The sequence below is a fragment of the Triticum aestivum genome, chromosome 3B (genome assembly GCF_018294505.1).
Source record: "Triticum aestivum cultivar Chinese Spring chromosome 3B, IWGSC CS RefSeq v2.1, whole genome shotgun sequence".
NCBI classification, from domain to species: Eukaryota; Viridiplantae; Streptophyta; class Magnoliopsida; order Poales; family Poaceae; genus Triticum; species Triticum aestivum.
Window position 1 is genome coordinate 42,962,504 of NC_057801.1, and position 20,533 is coordinate 42,983,036.

Consider the following 20,533-nt stretch of genomic DNA (forward strand, 5'->3'; position numbering starts at 1 on the left):
CTACTGGATCAAAGTCTCATGAAAATTGTGCCATTTTATCAAATTGCTCGACGTATGAACTGCTCCATTCACACCCGAGACATGAGAATAAGTTGACCATGTGTATGCGCAACTTCTAAATTATAAGTCAACCACATATCAGTTGATGTATTCAGTTCCGTGGCCAGGATCAAGTCAGGCCCCGGGCAAGCCCCAGGCCGAACGATGTCGCCTGTGTTACAATCAACGAAGAAATAGCTTGCCACAGCCCACGGCCTCCGGGGTCGCCTGGGACTGACAACGTCGTTGAAAATATTATGTGAGGACTACTTTGTGACGTGTAGATGCATGGACAGAGAGATATTCCAATCCACTCCACTCCACTCTCTCTATGCCTCCCCAATCCTCTCTGTCAGCACACCCTCCTCGCACCCATGTGCCTCAGCGGGTGAGGTAGTGAGGCACACTGCGCTGGTGCTTGATGCACGGGACTCACAGGTGAGAGCTCGTGCTCTGAAGGAAGGGGGGTGGTGATGTCCTGGGTTGGACATCGATCCATGCCAACAAACAACACCGCACTTCGATGCTATCCCATGGCACGAGAACAGGGGGTGCTCACCACGCATGGGAACATCGGGTGTTCATTAGATAGGATCCTACAGTTTGATCAAGAAAAGTAGTGTAGTCAGGTTACCCCTGATTTCATCAACGAAAGCAAACATGTTAAAGCAACAATCTCTTATAAGTTTCTAACAACATGTATATAGATATATTTTAAAGTAGCTCCTCTAACCATGGCAACATAATTGTTATTTCTCCTCAAGTCAGACCTCTCCTGGTGGGCGCCTTGACAAAATGATAAGGAGCACAATATGTTCACTCAAAGCTAATCACTCAATTCCCGATGGCTCATATTGTCAAGCAATCGCCCGTTTTCAATGCAATGATTATGCAACGATTGGTGTAGGATAGGAAGCTGTTGAGAGTCCATGCGTTTTCTGCTACTCTTGAAGTCTAGATAGAACACACTGCTTTGGTGGTTGCATTTATATGGATGATTTAGCCATGCATGATGAGTTATCTGGCCTTTCTTTCCCAAAGTTAATCCGTCTATCCACCTCAACTCAACACATATAGATGATTAGTGTTTGTCTTTTTATACTGCAATAATTGATGTACAATGTTTGCCAACTATCATTTTCTCATATCATCCATGTCACACTAGTACACCTACTGCCAGGTCATCAAAATAGCACCAGCAAGACTGCAAGAGAGTTACCATGTATCTTGATATGAAGATCACCCTACATGGCTAATACTGTAGGCAAATGCAAATTGCTTCAATGCACCCTCGATCCATCTTTAAAAGGGAGGAGCCCCATTTCTTCCTACTTCATTTTCACTTGTCACACCATATGCAAGTACTGCCGAACCACTGTCTTGTACACCTATGCATTTGAATTATGGATTGGTTTTGGTCTTTCTGATTGACCAATTTGAAATAATAAATAAGTTGTTGAAAAAAAAATAGGATGTTATTTGTTTCCCGCCTCTCTAGCTACACGTAGGAGTAGGAGGCATCAGCAAGCAAAGGAGTTTCAAGTGATAAGATGCCACACCTGCAATGCATGTGACCCGTACAGTCGGGAACTCAGATACGTAGTGATAAGGAAATAGCTTCTTTTTCTTTTGTTTATCTCTACAATACCTCATGAAGAGTTCCGAGTCTTCTTGAATGGGCAGTTCATGTGATGCACAACATTGTACTCCTATAATGCACTTCTTCGCCTCCCTCCGTCATCATCCCCTGAATCAAAGAGGGGGCGAGAATACAGTGTATCACTGGTGCTAAGCAGGTGAGGAACCTCGTACCATGAGAGTAGACGTTTTTGTGTTTGTGTGGGTGTATGCGCCCTATTTGTATTCTGTAACACGATCTACCCCTTCTTAATGAAATGAAGCAATTATTTTTCCTTGGCTTAAAAAATGCACTTCTTATATTGTGTGTTATATTAATCTATTTTTTTATGTTTACTTAGATATTTGTCGTGGAGTTAACCCCTTTTGTAATATAATTTCCTCCACCTTTTGAAAATAAAGCAGTGTTACATGTATACTTTCCCGGCTGATGAGATTTAGTAACATAGTCTTTCTCTTTTTCAAAATGGGGGACAGAAAAAAGCTAAATGTAAGCAACACGGTAAGTTTTGTTTAAGTTAAGGAATTCAGTTCGTGGTAAGTTTTGTTTAAGTTTAGGGTTTCAGTTGAATTTCAGGAGACGAGACAGAGATTAGAGGTGGGGACCATCACTTTAAACTATTTGCATACCACTCTTTAGATCTGTTAAGTAATAAAGCACCCCTTTTCAAAAAAGCAAATCTTACCAGTCTCGGTGACCATCACTTCAAACTATCTACCTACCACTCTTGTGTCGCGGTGCAGAAGTTGGCATGGCGTTGTGGTTCTCATCTGTGACTGACCTCGGTGATGGCCATGCTTGCTGATTGGGGACCGGCATGGTCGGATCTGATGTTGAGGCGATGACGGTGGATTGGTCATTTCCGCTACCACTTCGTCCAATCTGTACTGGACTTGCACCCCTAGTTATGCAGAAGTGGAAGCACAAAAGCGGATGTGAGCATCATGGCGGCGAGCAAGACTGGTCGGGCAATAAAGGTGGTGTGATTTGCTTTGCCCCCAGTCATGCTGGCAGCGGCGCATCTCATGGGAGGCTGGTAGATTGCTGTTGTGCACAATGTCCATTAGTGAAACAATAGTGCATCAACGAAAATGATGCCACCGTGTCTTCTTTTCTAGAAAGTTCACTTTTAACTGGCTACTTATGTGTAATGGACTATTAGGTATTGTGAGCGACATTGACGATCCACACCGCCTTCCCGGCATTGTTTTGCCCCAAATTTGATGTTTAGTTAGACTATCCAATATGAAGCGCAAGCGATGAATCCTTCTTGAATTATAGGGTTGACAGTAGAAATGTGGAGACGTTGCCACAGGCTGGCCCAACCTGGATGACATCGAGTTTTCTCTTTCTTTTTCAAGATCATTTGTTCGGCATCTTGTGCTTATGATGGTTTAATAAAAAAAGTTGAGCAGCGGTTTAATTATTAATAATACGCGACCCCTCATTTTTTTAATAATTGTAATTTCTAATTCGTGACCGACAAAGTTTTGGCTTTACAACAAGCTCACATGCACAGCCGTGAAATCTCCACCTTGTGGTCACTGCCATGGACAGGCAGCGGTACTCGTGGGAGGAAATCTGAGATACTCCGATCCTTTCTATTATCTTTGTGCCTCCCCAATCACTTGCCGCTATTCCATGCGCTTCAGTGGAGAAGGTAGCGCTAGCGCCCTCGGCACACGGGATTAACCGAGGAGAGCTCGCGGTTTGAAGGAAGAGGGTTGCTGGTGCCCTGGGTTGGACGTCAGTCCATGCCGCGAGCATCACCATATTCCGCCCCTATCCCATGGCCCGTCGCACCTCATGCGCTCCGGGATTCCTTGCCCATTCCTCCTGTCTCCACTGCCCGCCTCACTGGTGTTCTGTCCGCCGGGTAGGCAGTGCTCATGCGCAACGCGATGAGAGGGCACTCACCTCACACGGGATCGATCAAGGGGGTGCTCGTTCGATGGGATCCTGCAGTTCGATCAAGCATTTCCCAAGTAAGCCCTTTGTGCCTCTCTCTCCTTGTTCTTGATTTTTCTGTCCGTCTATTCGTTTGTGCTAGCTTGGAAATCGCTGTTGGCTGTACAATGCATGAGATCAGTGCATACATGTTGTTGCCCCTGTTCATCCTGCTAGTGCTTCAGGGAGGGGCTGCGCTGACAGGACTGTATGTGGTTTGGGGTTACTAGTATCTGGAAACATGTAGTACCTTCAACGACATTACCAAATTGCTAAAAGGACAATAACATTCGGGTCTATCACAGCTCGGCTGCACCTGCTTCTGTGTTTGCCCCCCTCTCCTTTTGATTTGCCCTCCTTTGTGTTACAATGAACTTTGATTGCCATTCCTTTTGGCGTCCATTCAAGGGAAAATATTTTCACCGCCCAATAGAATGTCACAAGACAAAGTCACATGTAACAGAGTCCGGATAGTAACTACTATATGCTGCAAACCTGCTGCAAAACAGATTTCGTAAAATTCTGAGAGAACAATCTGCACATAACATCGATCAAGCTATAGTTTATGATCTCTCAATATGGCACAGAATTTGAATTCCACAACATCATCAAATGTCCAAAACGTGTGCCATCCAACGAAAATTCAAAGTTGAAGTGTTTCATGGTTGCAACTTTTGCAGTGTACAACGGCAATGTGTAAACCTTTTTGACGTTGTAAGGACGAGTAATGGTAATCCCTCTGGTTTTTTACATTTTTTTGAAAAGAAGGTTCATATTATTAAAAAGTTCGAATAAAACAAAGTCATAGATCCATTACAGCTCGTGAACGGAGCAAATTAAAAAGGAAAACTCATTGCCACAACCGGCAGGATAATAGGAGTAGAACACTAGACACCTATCGTATTATGAGACCGCTATCCAAACCGGTTGAATATAGCCCGTGCTACCATCTTCGATTGGTTGCACCCAGTAATCCCTCTGGGTTTTTTATATGGACCAACACATCGCTATACTATGGTGGATGGACTGAGATTTCTGTTGAACAGGAAGTGAGATTTTGTAGCAATTCACAACAAGTTACCTACTGTGGAGCCGAGGTGGTAATTTAGCTCCAATCTACTTCTGCTGTTCGGACCAGAAAAATCTTGTTGTATCTGGGGTGTGGTAACCTGATAGGAGGTGGACTCCTGTCCGGACTGACCACTCTGGGAGTTATCCTCCTTTTCAGAAAAAAAACACCAAAAATATTACATGCAGCATGGTCAGAGATGAGGTTAATTATGCACAACTCAATGAAAAGGAAAACCATATTGACAATGGGGAATTACTGTCCACTAAAATAAGACAGAACTCGGAAACATTATCTTGTTATTTCTCAAAGTACAAAAATAAAATATTTGTGAAAAGGAAGAAAAATTAACTATTTGTGATTACCACCACCAAGGTTTTTAGTTTGGAAAAGAAAACAATTGTGGACCTCATCAAAATATGCGAAATTTCATTGGTAGTTTTAACCATGACGGCACTACCGGGTCACTTGAACAACAATATCAAACGCAACACTTGCAAGAGCAGCACGAAGTTGCGTGACTTGCGGCCGATGGACAGCGCCTCCCGAGAAGAGGGATACGGCTAATAATCAAGGCCCGGCGCAAATTGATTCTACCTCCTGGATCCATCTTTAAAAGGGAGGAGTCCCATTCCTTGCCCATTTCATTCTTCTCTTGTCACATGCAACACCCACAAACACAACTTGTACGCCTGCACATTTGGAATCTCGATTGTTTCTAGTCATTCTGACTGACAAATTAGAAATGAATATTAAGTTGTAAGAAACTAATACTTGGATGACATTTATGTCTTGCCTCTCTACTTGTAGGAATAGGAGGCATTAGGAAGTTAGGGAGATCCAAGAAACAATATGCCACATCTTAACTGTCTCCCCCTTTGCAGTCCACAGCTAGGATACGTAGTGCTAAGAAAACAGCCTCTCTTTCCTGGCACAAGATACTCTCATGTAGCTAATACTTTGTCAGAGAGATAATGCGAAAAAGTTTATTAAATTGCATTAGATGACCAATATATTTTAGCCCCATAGTTTTGGTGTAACTTGCTTCAATAGGACGTTAAAAAAAATTACATCCAGAATGGTGGTAGTACCAATATGTAACAATAGTTTCTTATTATTTATACTTAGGTGTATCTCTAGTGTGATTTTAGTAATATACCCAAACTAAACCTGTCTAACTATTGCTTTGGGTCTAGCTCATTCCTCACTTAATGGACACCTGGTGGTGATTGCACATACATATTTTTGGTTTGACCAAAGTGTGACTCTACTGAAAATAACTGGCAACATAAACAGTGACATACTCCGGCTTGGTCTAAATATTGATGGTAGTCAGTTTATAACAGGGTGAGTTAAATCACTATTAAGTGGCATTGAAGGATCGATCAACATATGTAAGTGAGCTTGTCCTTTCTGCTACAATTTATTGCAACATCACTGGGTCTGTGTACCACATGATGGGTGACGTGGCTAACATTACGACCACATGCGTGACAATACTTCTACATCCTCTACCTTCAAAGGCCCAATCTTTCACCCGCTGTCTCTCCATTCTTCACTAACCTCCCCGACCCTCATGTATGCACTCGCTGACACACTATCGTGAAGCCTAAACATATATCACAATGCAGTGAAATCTGGATCAGATCTAAAGCTTCACTAGAAAAATCGTAGTCAATGTTGCTGGAAGCATATAGGATTAGGAGGCATCAGAAAATTAGCAAGATATGGTGGCAATGCTCGGAAATCTGGGAAGGCTAGCGCGGACGCTGCAATCATCTGTCATACCAGTGAGACATTCCCGTGCCGCGGGGGCTGCGTGCCCCTCGTCTGCTGGCCGTTAGCTGCCTTTCTTGCTTTCGTAATATGGGTCCGAGTGAAAGAAAGATGCAGTGGCGGCGTTGTTATTTCTTTGGATTAATGACTACTTCTGGTCGGTGAGGTTCGATCAAGCCAGGTGTAAGGGCCCAGGGCGAAAATTATCCTATAATATATGATAGGTGGGCCTAGACCAAGCAAAACCTCAATTTATGCTATTTTGTCTAGCTGTCCATCAAAACCGTGTCATTTAGTCGAACAAAAGGAAAGATGTGTTACTCAGCTACTGTATCTAAGCCCCTGTGACATTTTGCTCAAAGTATAAACCGCTCCCTTCCCACCTGAAGACATGAGAATAAGTTGAGCATGTTTATACACAATTCGTAAGTAGGTATGTCCACTGCAAATCAATTGATGTATTATGTGAGGATTACTATCTGACTTGTAGATGTATGCCAGATTGTAACTTCTATTCGCTGCAAACCTGGCGCAGAACGGATTCCATGCAATTCTTGGAAGAACAAGCTGCACATAACAGCAATCAGGTGTATGTTTCTGATGTTTCCATATGACTCCCTACAGTTGTTCCAGTAGAACATCATCAAGTGTTTAAAAAGGGTGCCATCTTACAAATTTTAGTGTTCCATGGTTGCAACTTGTGCTGTATCTTGCTTAACGTTGAGTGATGATGGCATTGCGTCTACTTTTTTACTTGGACCAACACATCGGTAAGCTTTGTTGGATGCGATGAGATTTCTATTGAACAAAAGATCCTGTAGCAAATCACAGCAACTTACCTACCTGGGGAGCAGAGTTTGTAAGTTTGCTCGCATCTGCTTCAGCCGGCGAGTGTAGATGTTTCTGCTCTACCGTTTGGAGCAGAAACATCTTGTTGTATGTGGGATTCACCGTTTGGAGTAGAAACATCTTGTTGTATGTGGGATTCAGGGACGGGAGTCGTCCTCATTTTCAGAAGAAAAAAACACCAAAACATATTACATGAACATGAGGTTAGTTATAGCAACTCAATGAAACAGAAAACCATATTGACAACGGTAGTTACGGTCCATTAAAATAAGATAGAACTAGTTAACATTGCTTGTTTTCTTGTTATTTCTCGAAGTACAGAAATTAACTATTTGTAAAGTACAGAACTTTTTTTATATAAATAAAGCGGCCTGTCCGATTTCTATATTAGAAACCACATTGTCTGTTACAAACTAGTACTAGAGAGGACCTGACTGACGGAACAAGAAGGTACAGAACTAGGAAACCATAGACAAGGGCTTCATCTTTTCAAGCAGCTAGCTATCTTGAGGCTTCATGGCCGGGAACAGGAGGACCTCCTTTATGTTCTGGGAATCTGTCAGCAACATGGTGAGGCGATCAATCCCAAGACCCCAGCCTCCGGTTGGCGGCAGCCCGTACTCAAGGGCTGTGCACAACGTTTCGTCCATGGCCATCGCTTCATCGTCACCGTGCTGACGGTCCCTGAGCTGCTCCTCAAACCGCTGCCTCTGCACAACGGGGTCATTGAGCTCCGTGTAGGCGTTGCACACCTCATGCTTGTTGATGAAGAGCTCAAACCTTTCGGTCAGTCCAGGCCGGGCCTCGTCCCTGTGTGACTTTGCGAGTGGGCTCATGATCTCAGGATGGTTGATGATGAACGTGGGGTTCACGCACGTATCCTCCAAGAAGTGCCCAACCAGCTTATCCAGCAGCCGTGCCGTCGTGTGTGGAAGCGGGCACGTAATGTCGTACCGGGCACAAGCCTCCATCAAGTATTCGTTGGTATCGTCGCTCGACAGATCCTCCTCCGCTATGTTGAGATTGGCCATGTCCTCCAGTCCCTTGATCATGTCGATTCGCGCAAACGGAGGCGTGAAATCGATCTCGATAGGCGGCTTGTCGGTCCCGTTAGCGTGGTACTGTACCTTGTAGCCGCCCGTGAGCTCCTTCACCATGCCGCCCAGCATCTCCTCCGTGAGCTCCATGAGGTCGTTGTAATCCGTATATGCCATGTAGAACTCGCACGTCGTGAACTCCGGGTTGTGCGTCGTGTCGATGCCTTCGTTCCTGAACTGCCTCCCGATCTCATACACGCGGTCCAGCCCCCCGACGACGAGCTGCTTCAGGTAGAGCTCCGGCGCGATGCGCATGTACAACTTCATGTTGAGGTCATTGTGGTGCGTGACGAACGGCCTCGCCGCGGCGCCACCGGCCACCATGTTCATCATCGGGGTGTCCACCTCCAGGAACCCACGCTCGTCAAGGAAGCTGCGGATGAAGGAGACGACGCGGGCTCGCGCCGTGAAGACAGACCTCACCTCATGGTTCACCATAAGATCAAGGTATCGTCGGCGGTACCGTGTCTCCTGGTCCTTGAGGGCGTAGCTCTCCATGTTCCTGGGCATGCCGGCAGCCCACGGCAGCGGCGGCACAAGCCGGTGCCTATTCGGCTGCCGCGGCAGCATGTGCAGGCAGGGCGAGAGGACAACGAACCGGGCAGGGAATATGCTGAGCTCGCCCCTACTGCTCTTCCCGGGGAACCCAGACACGCCAACGACGTCGCCGGCCTTCACGCCGGAGTGGAAAGCGGAGAACTCCTCGGGCGTCTCCAGCTCCGAGGTCCCGACGTCCGCCATGATCTGGACCTTGGCGCTGTCGCGGTGGAGGTCGTAGAAGAGGAGGCTGGAGGACGACGTCCTCTTGCTCATGATCCTCCCGGCCAGGGACTCGGTGACATCGACCAGCTTCTCCCCGTCGGCAAGGCCCCTGTACCTGTGGACGTAGTCGGCGACGGAGATGGTGGGCTGGAAGGCGTGCGGGTAGGGGTTCACGCCGGCGGCCTTCTGCGCGGCGAGGGCGCTGAGCCTGTTCTGATAGTACTGGGTGGGATCGACGCCATCGTCCGCCATCGATCTCAGAGTTCAAAGCAGCAGCCGAAGGCGTGCGTCGGCTAAAACTCGCTCGCGGTATAGTCCTATGGAAAATTAGATCGGAGATTTTGTTGACCTTGCACCTCCTTCGTTTTCGTTTCTGTTTATATACATGGGACAGGTGGACACTACGTACACTTTTTTCCTTTTTTAGGGTGACACTACGTAAGCTTAGCGTGCACACTACATAAACGATCCCCGAGACTCCACCCCAAGGGAAATTCAGGGGAACAGGCACGTACCAGACGCCGAGGTTTTTTTTTTTGAGGGAAAAAAAAAGACCTCGGCGGCTGGTACCAGCCGCCGAGGTCGATTAGCGCCTAACTCCGTGGTCATTTAGTATTATGCAAATATTTGTCATTGCAAATTTGATACGTAACATTTACTTTTGCGAATTAGTAGCCAGAGTTATAAAAGATCTTGGTAAGAAATCATGTATTTATGAAGAGGGTAGTATAGAAGCTTAGAAGAAGATAGTCAGGATCATGAGTTGGGATCGGATTGATCCTCTATGATAAAATTGCAAATCGTTGGCTCATAACTAGTAGGATCGTGACCACGTGACATATGTGGGAAGGAAACCAAACTATTCAAAAAGAGCAGGATCGTGAAAATATGGATATCTAATCAATTTAGATCATAACATCGTAAAAAATCACAATAAAATCATGATTCTCACTACCTTGCCAAAAACAACCTCCTTATATATTTTCCCAGAATAAAGTAATTTGCACATATTTGGGGGCAGTCAAGATTTATATTAACTGTGCATATATTCTTTTTTTGCGGGCAGTCAATATGCCATAAATGGATCCTTGGTTTTTCCTTCAAGGCAATCAATTTACGAATATATGCACAATTAATAATTAATGCCATTAGTAGATGAGCTGTATGTTTTGGGTGTAAATATACTATATAAATATTCCTCGCAAAAAAATACTATAAATATATTTTTTACTATACATATGAGCTGTATGTTTTGGGTGTATATCAACATACACATTTATAGGATACAGACCGATGATTTCAATTAATGTATTTAAATGTTAACATATATGTAAATAAATCGAAAACTTGTAGCATACACCTATGTCCATTATAAAAAGCCATCTAAGACCCTAATCACAGAGCAGGAACCCAGGCATATCTGAAAAGATTGGCTTAACCTCCCAGTAAACACGCTTTCTCAATCTCAATCTCTCTCTCAGGTTGCCACCATCAAGACAGGATGAGGTCGTTCTACAAGATGCTACTACTTTCGCTTGCCCTTGTTGCGCTGCTATCCTCAGGTATGTATGTTTGGAGCATGTTTTGTGATCAATTTTGTACGGCGACCTTTCCACTATCGTTTTCTCATAATAATTCTCTGCAATCTTTATATGCTGGAACGAACATATAGATCTGATGATCCAGGCAACGGCTAATGGTGGCGGCTCGCTAATCCCTGAAGACTGCCGGCAGACCCCTGTCATCCCTGGGCCGTGTAACCCCAAGGCTTGTCAACGCAACTGTCAAACCAACGTCGGCCCCGGTGCAGTTGGCGATTGTGATGCCGGTGGATGCCGGTGCACATACTGTACTCCATCTCAGCGAAATTAAGCAGTGATTGTTGCTTAATTTTTCTCTGTTTCCATAATATGTAAAATCTTGGGTTCTTTTTTCTGTCTAGCTTCCTGTCAAATACTCCTACTTGGAAACTCGAATCGGAATGTCAGAAATTTCATCGATTCGAGGGGCGGTTGCCTGATTAGCATGTTTGCTTGTGATTACCACATCTGAAAATTAAGGTGTGGTCCTCTAGCCTCCCCTCTCCCTTTGTAGAGGTGTGCTGCTCTAGTCTCCTTGATTTATCTTCCTTTGACAGCGTAGTAAATTGATGGAGCTCGTGAAATTGTGAATGGTGTGCAAGTTATAACGCACATATATAGCTAGTGTTCGTCCTTTCGAGCTGACAATTTGTTTAGTAATTCGTGTTAGTAATGAAGAAATAGAAGCCATTTTCATGCACGGTAGGCAGCAAGAACTGCGTCGTCATTGATCAAACGTAAGCAAGTGGGTTTTGTCCTTCGGCTACAATGAATTCGCACATCTTCAATCTTTAAAGATCATCCCTTTCCCCGCTGGTTCTCCACTTGTCTCTCGGATCCTAACACATGCACTATCCCAAAACCCAAAAATCATACAGCGATGCAGTCAAATCTTTATCTGTTCTAAATGTTCAACAAAAAATGGTAGTCAATGTCGTCCACAACGCAATAGGAGTAGGAGGGATCAGAAAGTTATGAAGATAAGCTTGCCCTGCTCGGAATTTCAAGAAGGCTAGACAGGATGATTTCCGGATATGCGATCCCAATGAAGCATTGTGTTTCTCATCTAGTTTTGCCACTGAGCCACGCCAGTTCTTGGGCAAGTACTGTGCTCGACACCAGCCCAGCCGTTCTCCAGGAATCATTGGGGCTTGCTACATCCAGTGCAGTCGTGGTTTGCGCACGGGACACATTGCTGATGTGATGGGGACCGCAATCGACCCGGATCTACGTTGATGGCTGTGCATCCTAAGCGCTTACTGGGCACCAGCGATGCGCAGTTACACATGGACATGGCCATAGCAAACAAACAAGGTGCGGGCACGCAGACCGACAGGAACCGATGGGGTCGTGAGACTCTGGCAGGCGCGGACCACACTGAGGGCTCGTGCATGGATTCTTGGGTTTCGATCAAAAATATCCATCTGTATAATTTCGTTAAGGATAAATGAAGGAAATAAAAATGAAAAAAAATTAGGGTCAGTCATAATGCATACAACCATCTTTATTAATTATTCAACAGAGTGTGGCAAAATGAATACAAGGATCAACCCAAGCCACCTTCTAGACGAACAAAGTCACCACACCTACAGGTATACATATGTGCTCTGTACGCATAACACACACTATCTAATCCGGTGGCCTAAAGCCCGGCCGGTCTAGGTGTCCCATAACGTGCACCGCATGCGCGCGCTCTAGGATCTGCCGCCACCATCTTCCGCCATCCCATCTTACTATGAGTGATACTAGTTTCTTTACACATGTAGTTTAGCCGACAGGACTAGACCCGCGCATCGCTCGTAGTAGCGGCTTCGGAGAACCCTAGTCCCACCAGCCACCGACCCTCTCCTCCAGCACCTCTCCCTCGCCGCCGCCAAGGGTCTCTGTCGGGCGAAGCCCGGGCAGTGCTGGCGGCGGCGGGGCCTTCCATGGGCGCGGCTCCTCGCAGGGGCGCGGCTCCTCGCAGGGGCGCGTCTCCGATCTGGCGGTGGCGGCACTGCTCGGTGATGGGTGTGGTGGGGTGCTTCACCTGGTGGTGTGCCCCGGCTTGCAGCGATGGCTTCGGCTCTCGGTCCCTTTGATCTTTTCTGGGTTGGTTGGTGGAACTCGACCGAAAGCTGTGTTGGAAATATGCCCTAGAGGCAATAATAAAAGTGTTATTATTATATTTCCTTGTTCATGATAATTGTCTTTTATTCATGCTATAACTGTATTATCCGGAAATCGTAATACACGAGTGAATACATAGTTCGTTTGCTAGAGCTTTGCCAATGTCAAGTATCTCTTCCTTTGACCATGATAGCGTGTAACTCCTGGATACCGTAGGAGTGCTTTGGGTGTATCAAACATCACAACGTAACTGGGTGACTATAAAGGTGCACTACAGGTATCTCCGAAAGAATCTATTGTTTTATGCGGATCGAGACTGGGATTTGTCACTCCGTGTAAACGGAGAGGTATCTCTGGGCCCACTCGGTAGGACATCATCATATGCGCAATGTGACCAAGGAGTTGATCACGGGATGATGTGTTACGGAACGAGTAAAGTGACTTGCCGGTAACGAGATTGAACAAGGTATTGGATACCGACGATCGAGTCTCGGGCAAGTAACATACCGATAGACAAAGGGAATTGAATACGGGATTGATTAAGTCCTTGACATCGTGGTTTATCCGATGAGATCATCGTGGAGCATGTGGGAGACATCATGGGTATCCAGATCCCGCTGTTGGTTATTGACCAGAGAACGTCTCGGTCATGTCTGCATGTCTCCCGAACCCGTAGGGTCTACACACTTAAGGTTCGATGACGCTAGGGTTATAAAGGAAGTTTGTATGTGGTTACCGAATGTTGTTCGGAGTCCCGGATGAGATCCCGGACATCATGAGGAGTTCCGGAATGGTCCGGAGGTAAAGATTTATATATGCGAAGTCCTATTTTGGCCACCGGAAAATGTTCGGGATTTTTCGGTATTGTACCGGGAAGGTTCTAGAAGGTTCCGGAGTGGGGACCACCTGCATGGGGGGACCCACATGAACGTGGGTAGTGGGGGCAAGGCCCCACACCCCTGGTCAAGGCGCACCAAGATCCCCCCTTAGAAGGAATAAGATCATATCCCGAAGGGATAAGATCAAGATCCCTAAAAAGGGGGGATAACAATCGGTGAGGAAGGAAATGATGGGATTTCTTTCCTCCCACCTTGGCCAACGCCCCAATGGACTTGGAGGGCAAGAAACCAGCCCCTCCACCCCTATATATAGTGGGGAGGCGCATGGGAGCTGAAGACGAAGTTCTGGCGCAGCCCTCCTCCTCTCCCAAGTCGTCCTCCTCTCCCGTGGTGCTTGGCGAAGCCCTGCTGGATTGCCACGCTCCTCCATCACCACCACGCCGTTGTGCTGCTGTTGGATGGAGTATTCCTCAACCTCTCCCTCTCTCCTTGCTGGATCAAGGCGTGGGAGACGTCACCGGGCTGTACGTGTGTTGAACGCGGAGGTGCCGTGCGTTCGGCACTTGATCATCGATGATTTGAATCACGACGAGTACGACTCCTTCAACCCCGTTCTCTTGAACGCTTCCGCTTAGCGATCTACAAGGGTATGTAGATGCACTCTCCTTCTACTCGTAGCTGGTTTCTCCATAGATAGATCTTGGTGACACGTAGGAAAATTTTGAATTTCTGCTACGTTCCCCAATAGTGGTATCAGAGCCAGGTTTATTGCGTAGATTCTTTGCACGAGTAGAACACAAAGTAGTTCTGGGCATTGATTTTGTTCAATATGCTTACCGTTACTAGTCCAATCTTGTTTCGACGGTATTGTGGGATGAAGCGGCCTGAACCGACCTTACACGTACTCTTACGTGAGACAGGTTCCACCGATTGACATGCACTTGGTGCATAAGGTGGCTAGCGGGTGCCAGTCTCTCCCACTTTAGTCGGAACGGATTCGATGAAAAGGGTCCTTATGAAGGGTAAATAGCAATTGGCATATCACGCTGTGGTCTTGCGTAGGTAAGAAACATTCTTGCTAGAAACCCATAGCAGCCACGTAAAATATGCAACAACAATTAGAGGACGTCTAACATGTTTTTGCAGGGTATGCTATGTGATGTGATATGGCCAAGTAGAATGTGATGAATGATATGTGATGTATGAGATTGATCATGTTCTTGTAATAGGATTCACGACTTGCATGTCGATGAGTATGACAACCGGCATGAGCCATAGGAGTTGTCTTAATTTATTGTATGACCTGCGTGTCATTGAACAACGCCATGTAACTTACTTTACTTTATTTCTAAACACGTTAGCCATAGAAGTAGAAGTAGTCGTTAGCGTGACAACTTCATGAAGACACGATGATGGAGATCAGGATGATGGAGATCATCGTGTCAAGCCGGTGACAAGATGATCATGGAGCCCCGAAGATGAAGATCAATGGAGCTATATGATATTGGCCATATCATGTCACAACTATATAATTGCATGTGATGTTTATTATGATTATGCATCTTGTTTACTTAGGACGACGGTAGTAAATAAGATGATTCCTTACAAAATTTCAAGAAGTGTTCTCCCCTAACTGTGCACCGTTGCTACAGTTCGTCGCTTCTAAGCACCACGTGATGATCGGGTGTGATGGATTCTTACGTTCACATACAACGGGTGTAAGACAGATTTACACAGCGAAAACACTTAGGGTGACATGGCCTCGGAACACGGAGACCGAAAGGTCGAGCATGAGTCGTATAGCAGATACGATCAACATGAAGATGTTCACCGATGATGACTAGTCCGCCTCACGTGATGATCGGACACGGCCTAGTTGACTCGGATCATGTGATCACTTAGATGACCAGAGGGATGTCTATCTAAGTGGGAGTTCATAAGATGAACTTAATTATCTTGAACATAGTCAAAAGACCTTTTTGCAAATTATGTCGTAAGCTCGCGCTTTAGTTCCACTGTTTAGATATGTTCCTAGAGAAAATATAGTTGAAAGTTGACAGTAGCGATTATGCGGACAGTAGAACGCTTATGTCCTTAATGCACTGCTCAGTGTGCTAAACCCCAAACGTCGTTTGTGGATGTTTCGAATATCGAACATACACGTTTTGATAACTACGTGATAGTTTAGTTAAATGGTTTAAGTGGAGGCACCAAAGACATTTTCGAAACGTCGCGGAACATATGAGATGTTTCGAGGGCTGAAATTGGGATTTCAGGCTCGTGCCCACGTCAAGAGGTATGAGACCTCCGGCGATTTTCTTAGCCTGCAAACTAAGGGAGAAAAGCTCAATCGTTGAGCTTGTGCTCAGATTGTCTGAGTGCAACAATCACTTGAATCAAGTGGGAGTTAATCTTCCAGATGAGATAGTGATGTTTCCCCAAAGTCATTGCCACCAAGCTGCTAGAGCTTCGTGATGAACTATAACATATCAGGGATAGATATGATGATCCTTGAGGTATTCGCGATGTTTGACACCGCGAAAGTAGAAATCAAGAAGGAGCATCAATTGTTGATGGTTGGTGAAACCACTAGTTTCAAGAAGGGCAAGTGCAAGAAGGGATACTTCATGAAACGGCAAATCAGCTGCTGCACCAGTGAAGAAACCCGAGGTTGAACCCAAACCCGAGACTAAGTGCTTCTGTGATGAGGGGAATAGCCGCTGGAGCAGAATTACCCTAGATACTTGGTAGATAAGAAGGCTGGCAAGGTCGATAGAAGTATATTGGATATACATTATGTTAATGTGTACTTTACTAGTACTCCTAGTAGCACCAGGGTATTAGATACCGGTTCGGTTGCTAAGTGTTAGTAACTCGAAATAAAAGCTACGGAATAAACGAAGAATAGCTAAAGGTGAGCTGACGATATATGTCGGAAGTGTTTCCAAGTTTGATGTGATCAAACATCGCACGCTCCCTCTACCATCAAGATTAGTATTAAACCTGAATGGTTTATTGAATCTCGATCGTAGTGATACACATTTTCATGCCAAAAGATATAAGATAGTAATGATAGTACCACTTACTTGTGGCACTGCCATGTAAGTCATAATGGCATAAAATGCATGAAGAAGCTCCATGTTGATGGATCTTTGGACTCACTCGTTTTTGAAAAGTTTGAGACATGCGAACCATGTCTATTGGTGTATATGCATGAAGAAACTCCATGCAAATGGACCGTTTGGACTCACTTGATTTTGAATCACTTGAGATATGCAAATCATACCACATGGGCAAGATGACTGAAAAGCCTCGTTTTCAGTAAGATGGAACAAGATAGCAACTTGTTGGAAGTAACACATTTTGATGTGTCCAATCCAATGAGTGCTGAGGCATGCAGTGAATATCGTTATGATCTTACTTCACATATGATTCGAGTAGATGTTGAGAATATTTACTTGATGAAACACAAGTCTGAATTATTGAATGGTTCAAGTAATTTCAGAGTGAAGTAGAAGATCATTGTGACAAGAGGATAAAATGTCTATGATATGATCATAGAGATGAATATCTGAGTTACGAGTTTTGGCACACAATTAAGACATTGTGGAAATTGTTTCGCAATTAATACCGCCTGGAACACCATAGTGTGATGGTGTGTCCGAACATCATAGTTGCACCCTATTGGATATGGTGCCTACCATGATGTCTCTTATCGAATTACCACTATTGTCCATGGGTTAGGCATTAGAGACAACCACATTCACTTTAAATAGGGCACCACGTAATTCCGTTGAGATGACACCGTATGAATTATGGTTTAGAGAAACCTAAGTTGTCGTTTCTTAAAGGTTTGGGGCTGCAACGCTTATGTGAAAAAGTTTCAGGATTGATAAGCTCGAACCCAAAGCGGATAAAATGCATCTTCATAGGACACCCAAAACAGTTGGGTATACCTCCTGTCTCAGATCCGAAAGCAATAAGGGATTGTTTCTAGAATCAGGTACTTTCTCGAGGAAAAGTTTCTCTCGAAAGAATTGAGTGGGAGGATGGTGGAGACTTGATGAGGTTATTGAACCGTCTCTTCAACTAGTGTGTGGCAGGGCATAGGAAGTTGTTCCTGTGGCACCTACACCAATTGAAGTGGAAGCTTATGATATTGATCATGAAACTTCGGATCAAGTCACTACCAAACCTCGTGGGATGACAAGGATGCGTACTACTTCAGAGTGGTACGTAATCCTGTCTTGAAGGTCATGTTGCTAGACAACAATGAACCTACGAGCTATGGAGAAGCGATGGTGGGCCCGAATTCCGACAAATGGTTAGAAGCCATGAAACCCGAGATAGTATCCATATATCAGAACAAAGCATGGACTTTGATGGACTTGCCCGATGATCGGCAATCCATTGAGATAAATGGATCTTTTAAGAAGAAGACGGACGTGGATGGTAATGTCACCATCTATGAAGCTCGACTTGTGGCGAAGTGTTTTCCGACAAGTTCAAGGAGTTGACTACGATGAGATTTTCTCACTCGTAGCGATGCTTAAAGTCCGTCGGAATCATGTTAGCATTAGCTACATTTATGAAATCTGGCAGATGGATGTCAAGACAAGTTTCCTTACCAGTTTTCGTAAGGAAAGGTTGTATGCAATACAATCAGAAAAGTTTTGTCGATCCTAAGGATGCTAAAAGGTATGCTAGCTCCAGCGATCCTTCTAAGGACTGGAGTAAGCATCTCGGAGTTGGAATGTACGCTTTGATGAGATGATCAAAGATTTTGGATTTATACAAAGTTTATGAGAAACTTGTATTTCCAAAGAAGTGAGTGGGAGCACTATAGAATTTCTGATGAGTATATGTTGTTGACATATTGATGATCAGAGATGATGTAGAATTTCTAGAAAGCATATAGGGTTATTTGAAAGGTGTTTTTCAATAGAAAACCTGGATTAAGCTACTTGAACATTGAGCATCAAGATCTATAAGGATAGATCAAAATGCTTAATAATACTTTCAAATGAGCACATACCTTGACATGATCTTGAAGGTGTTCAAGATGGATCAGTCAAAGAAGAAGTTCTTGCCTGAGTTGTAAGGTACAAAGTTAAGACTTAAATCTCGACCTCGGCAGAAAAGAGAGAAAGGACGAAGGTCATCCCCTATGCTTAAGACATAGGCTCTATAGTATGCTATGCTGTGTACCGCACCTGAAGTGTGCCTTGCCATGAGTCAGTCAAGGGGTACAAGAGTGATCCAAAAATGGATCATAGGACAGCGGTCAAAGTTATCCTTAGTAACTAGCGGACTAAGGAATTTTTCTCGGTTATGGAGGTGGTAAAAGAGTTCATCGTAAAGGGTTACGTCGATACAAGCTAAACACCTATCCGGATAGCTCTGAGTAGAGAGACCGGATACATATAATGGAGCAACAATTTAGAATAGCTCCAAGTAGAACAGTTATTTGGAATAGCCCCAAATAGAGCGTGGTAGCTGCATCTAGGAGATGACATAGAGATTTGTAAAGCACACACGGATCTGAAAGGTTCAGACCCGTTGACTAAAACCTCTCTCACAAGCAACATGATCAAACATAAAACTCATTGAGTGTTAATCACATAGTGATGTGAACTAGACTACTGACTCTAGTAAACTTTTGGGTATTAGTCACATGGCGATGTGACCTGTGAGTGTTAATCACATGGCGATGTGAACTAGATTATTGACTCTAGTGCAAGTGGGAGACTGTTGGAAATATGCCCTAGAGGCAATAATAAAAGTGTTATTATTATATTTCCTTGTTCATGATAATTGTCTTTTATTCATGCTATAACTGTATTATCCGGAAATCATAATACACGTGTGAATACATAGACCACAATATGTCCCTAGTGAGCCTCTAGTTGACTAGCTCGTTGTGATCAACAGATAGTCATGGTTTCCTGGCTATGGACATTGGATGTCGTTGATAACGGGATCACATCATTAGGAGAATGATGTGATGGACAAGACCCAATCCTGAGCATAGCACAAAGATCGTGTAGTTCGTTTGCTAGAGCTTTGCCAATGTCAAGTATCTCTTCCTTTGACCATGAGAGCGTGTAACTCCTGGATACCGTAGGAGTGCTTTGGGTGTATCAAACGTCACAACGTAACTGAATGACTATAAAGGTGCACTACAGGTATCTCCGAAAGTATCTATTGTTTTATGCGGATCGAGACTGGGATTTGTCACTCCGTGTAAATGGAGAGGTATCTCTGGGCCCACTCGGTAGGACATCATCATATGCGCAATGTGACCAAGGAGCTGATCACGGGATGATGTGTTACGGAACGAGTAAAGTGACTTGCCGGTAACGAGATTGAACAAGGTATTGGATACCGACGATCGAGTCTCGGGCAAGTAACATACCGATAGACAAAGGGAATTGAATACGGGATTGATTAAGTCCTTGACATCGTGGTTCATCCGATGAGATCATCGTGGAGCATGTGGGAGCCATCATGGGTATCCAGATCCCGCTGTTGGTTATTGACCAGAGAACGTCTCGGTCATGTCTGCATGTCTCCCGAACCCGTAGGGTCTACACACTTAAGGTTCGATGACGCTAGGGTTACAAAGGAAGTTTGTATCTGGTTACCGAATGTTGTTCGGAGTCCCGGATGAGATCCCGGATGTCACGAGGAGTTCCGGAATGGTCCGGAGGTAAAGATTTATATAAGGGGAGTCCTATTTTGGCCACCGGAAAATGTTCGGGATTTTTCGGTATTGTACCGGGAAGGTTCTAGAAGGTTCCGGAGTGGGGCCCACCTGCATGGGGGGA

At 44.8% G+C, this 20,533-nt stretch overlaps 1 protein-coding gene across 1 annotated transcript; it reads right to left on the bottom strand.

The window, feature by feature from the left end:
• Positions 1 to 7,617: 7,617 nt before the first annotated feature.
• On the bottom strand, positions 7,618 to 9,512 carry LOC123064621 (lysine--tRNA ligase-like). The gene has a single exon (XM_044488068.1). It carries the CDS (start codon positions 9,428 to 9,430, stop codon positions 7,817 to 7,819), a length of 1,614 nt encoding a protein of 537 aa, XP_044344003.1. The 5' UTR covers positions 9,431 to 9,512; the 3' UTR covers positions 7,618 to 7,816.
• Between the last annotated feature and the right edge of the window lie 11,021 nt (positions 9,513 to 20,533).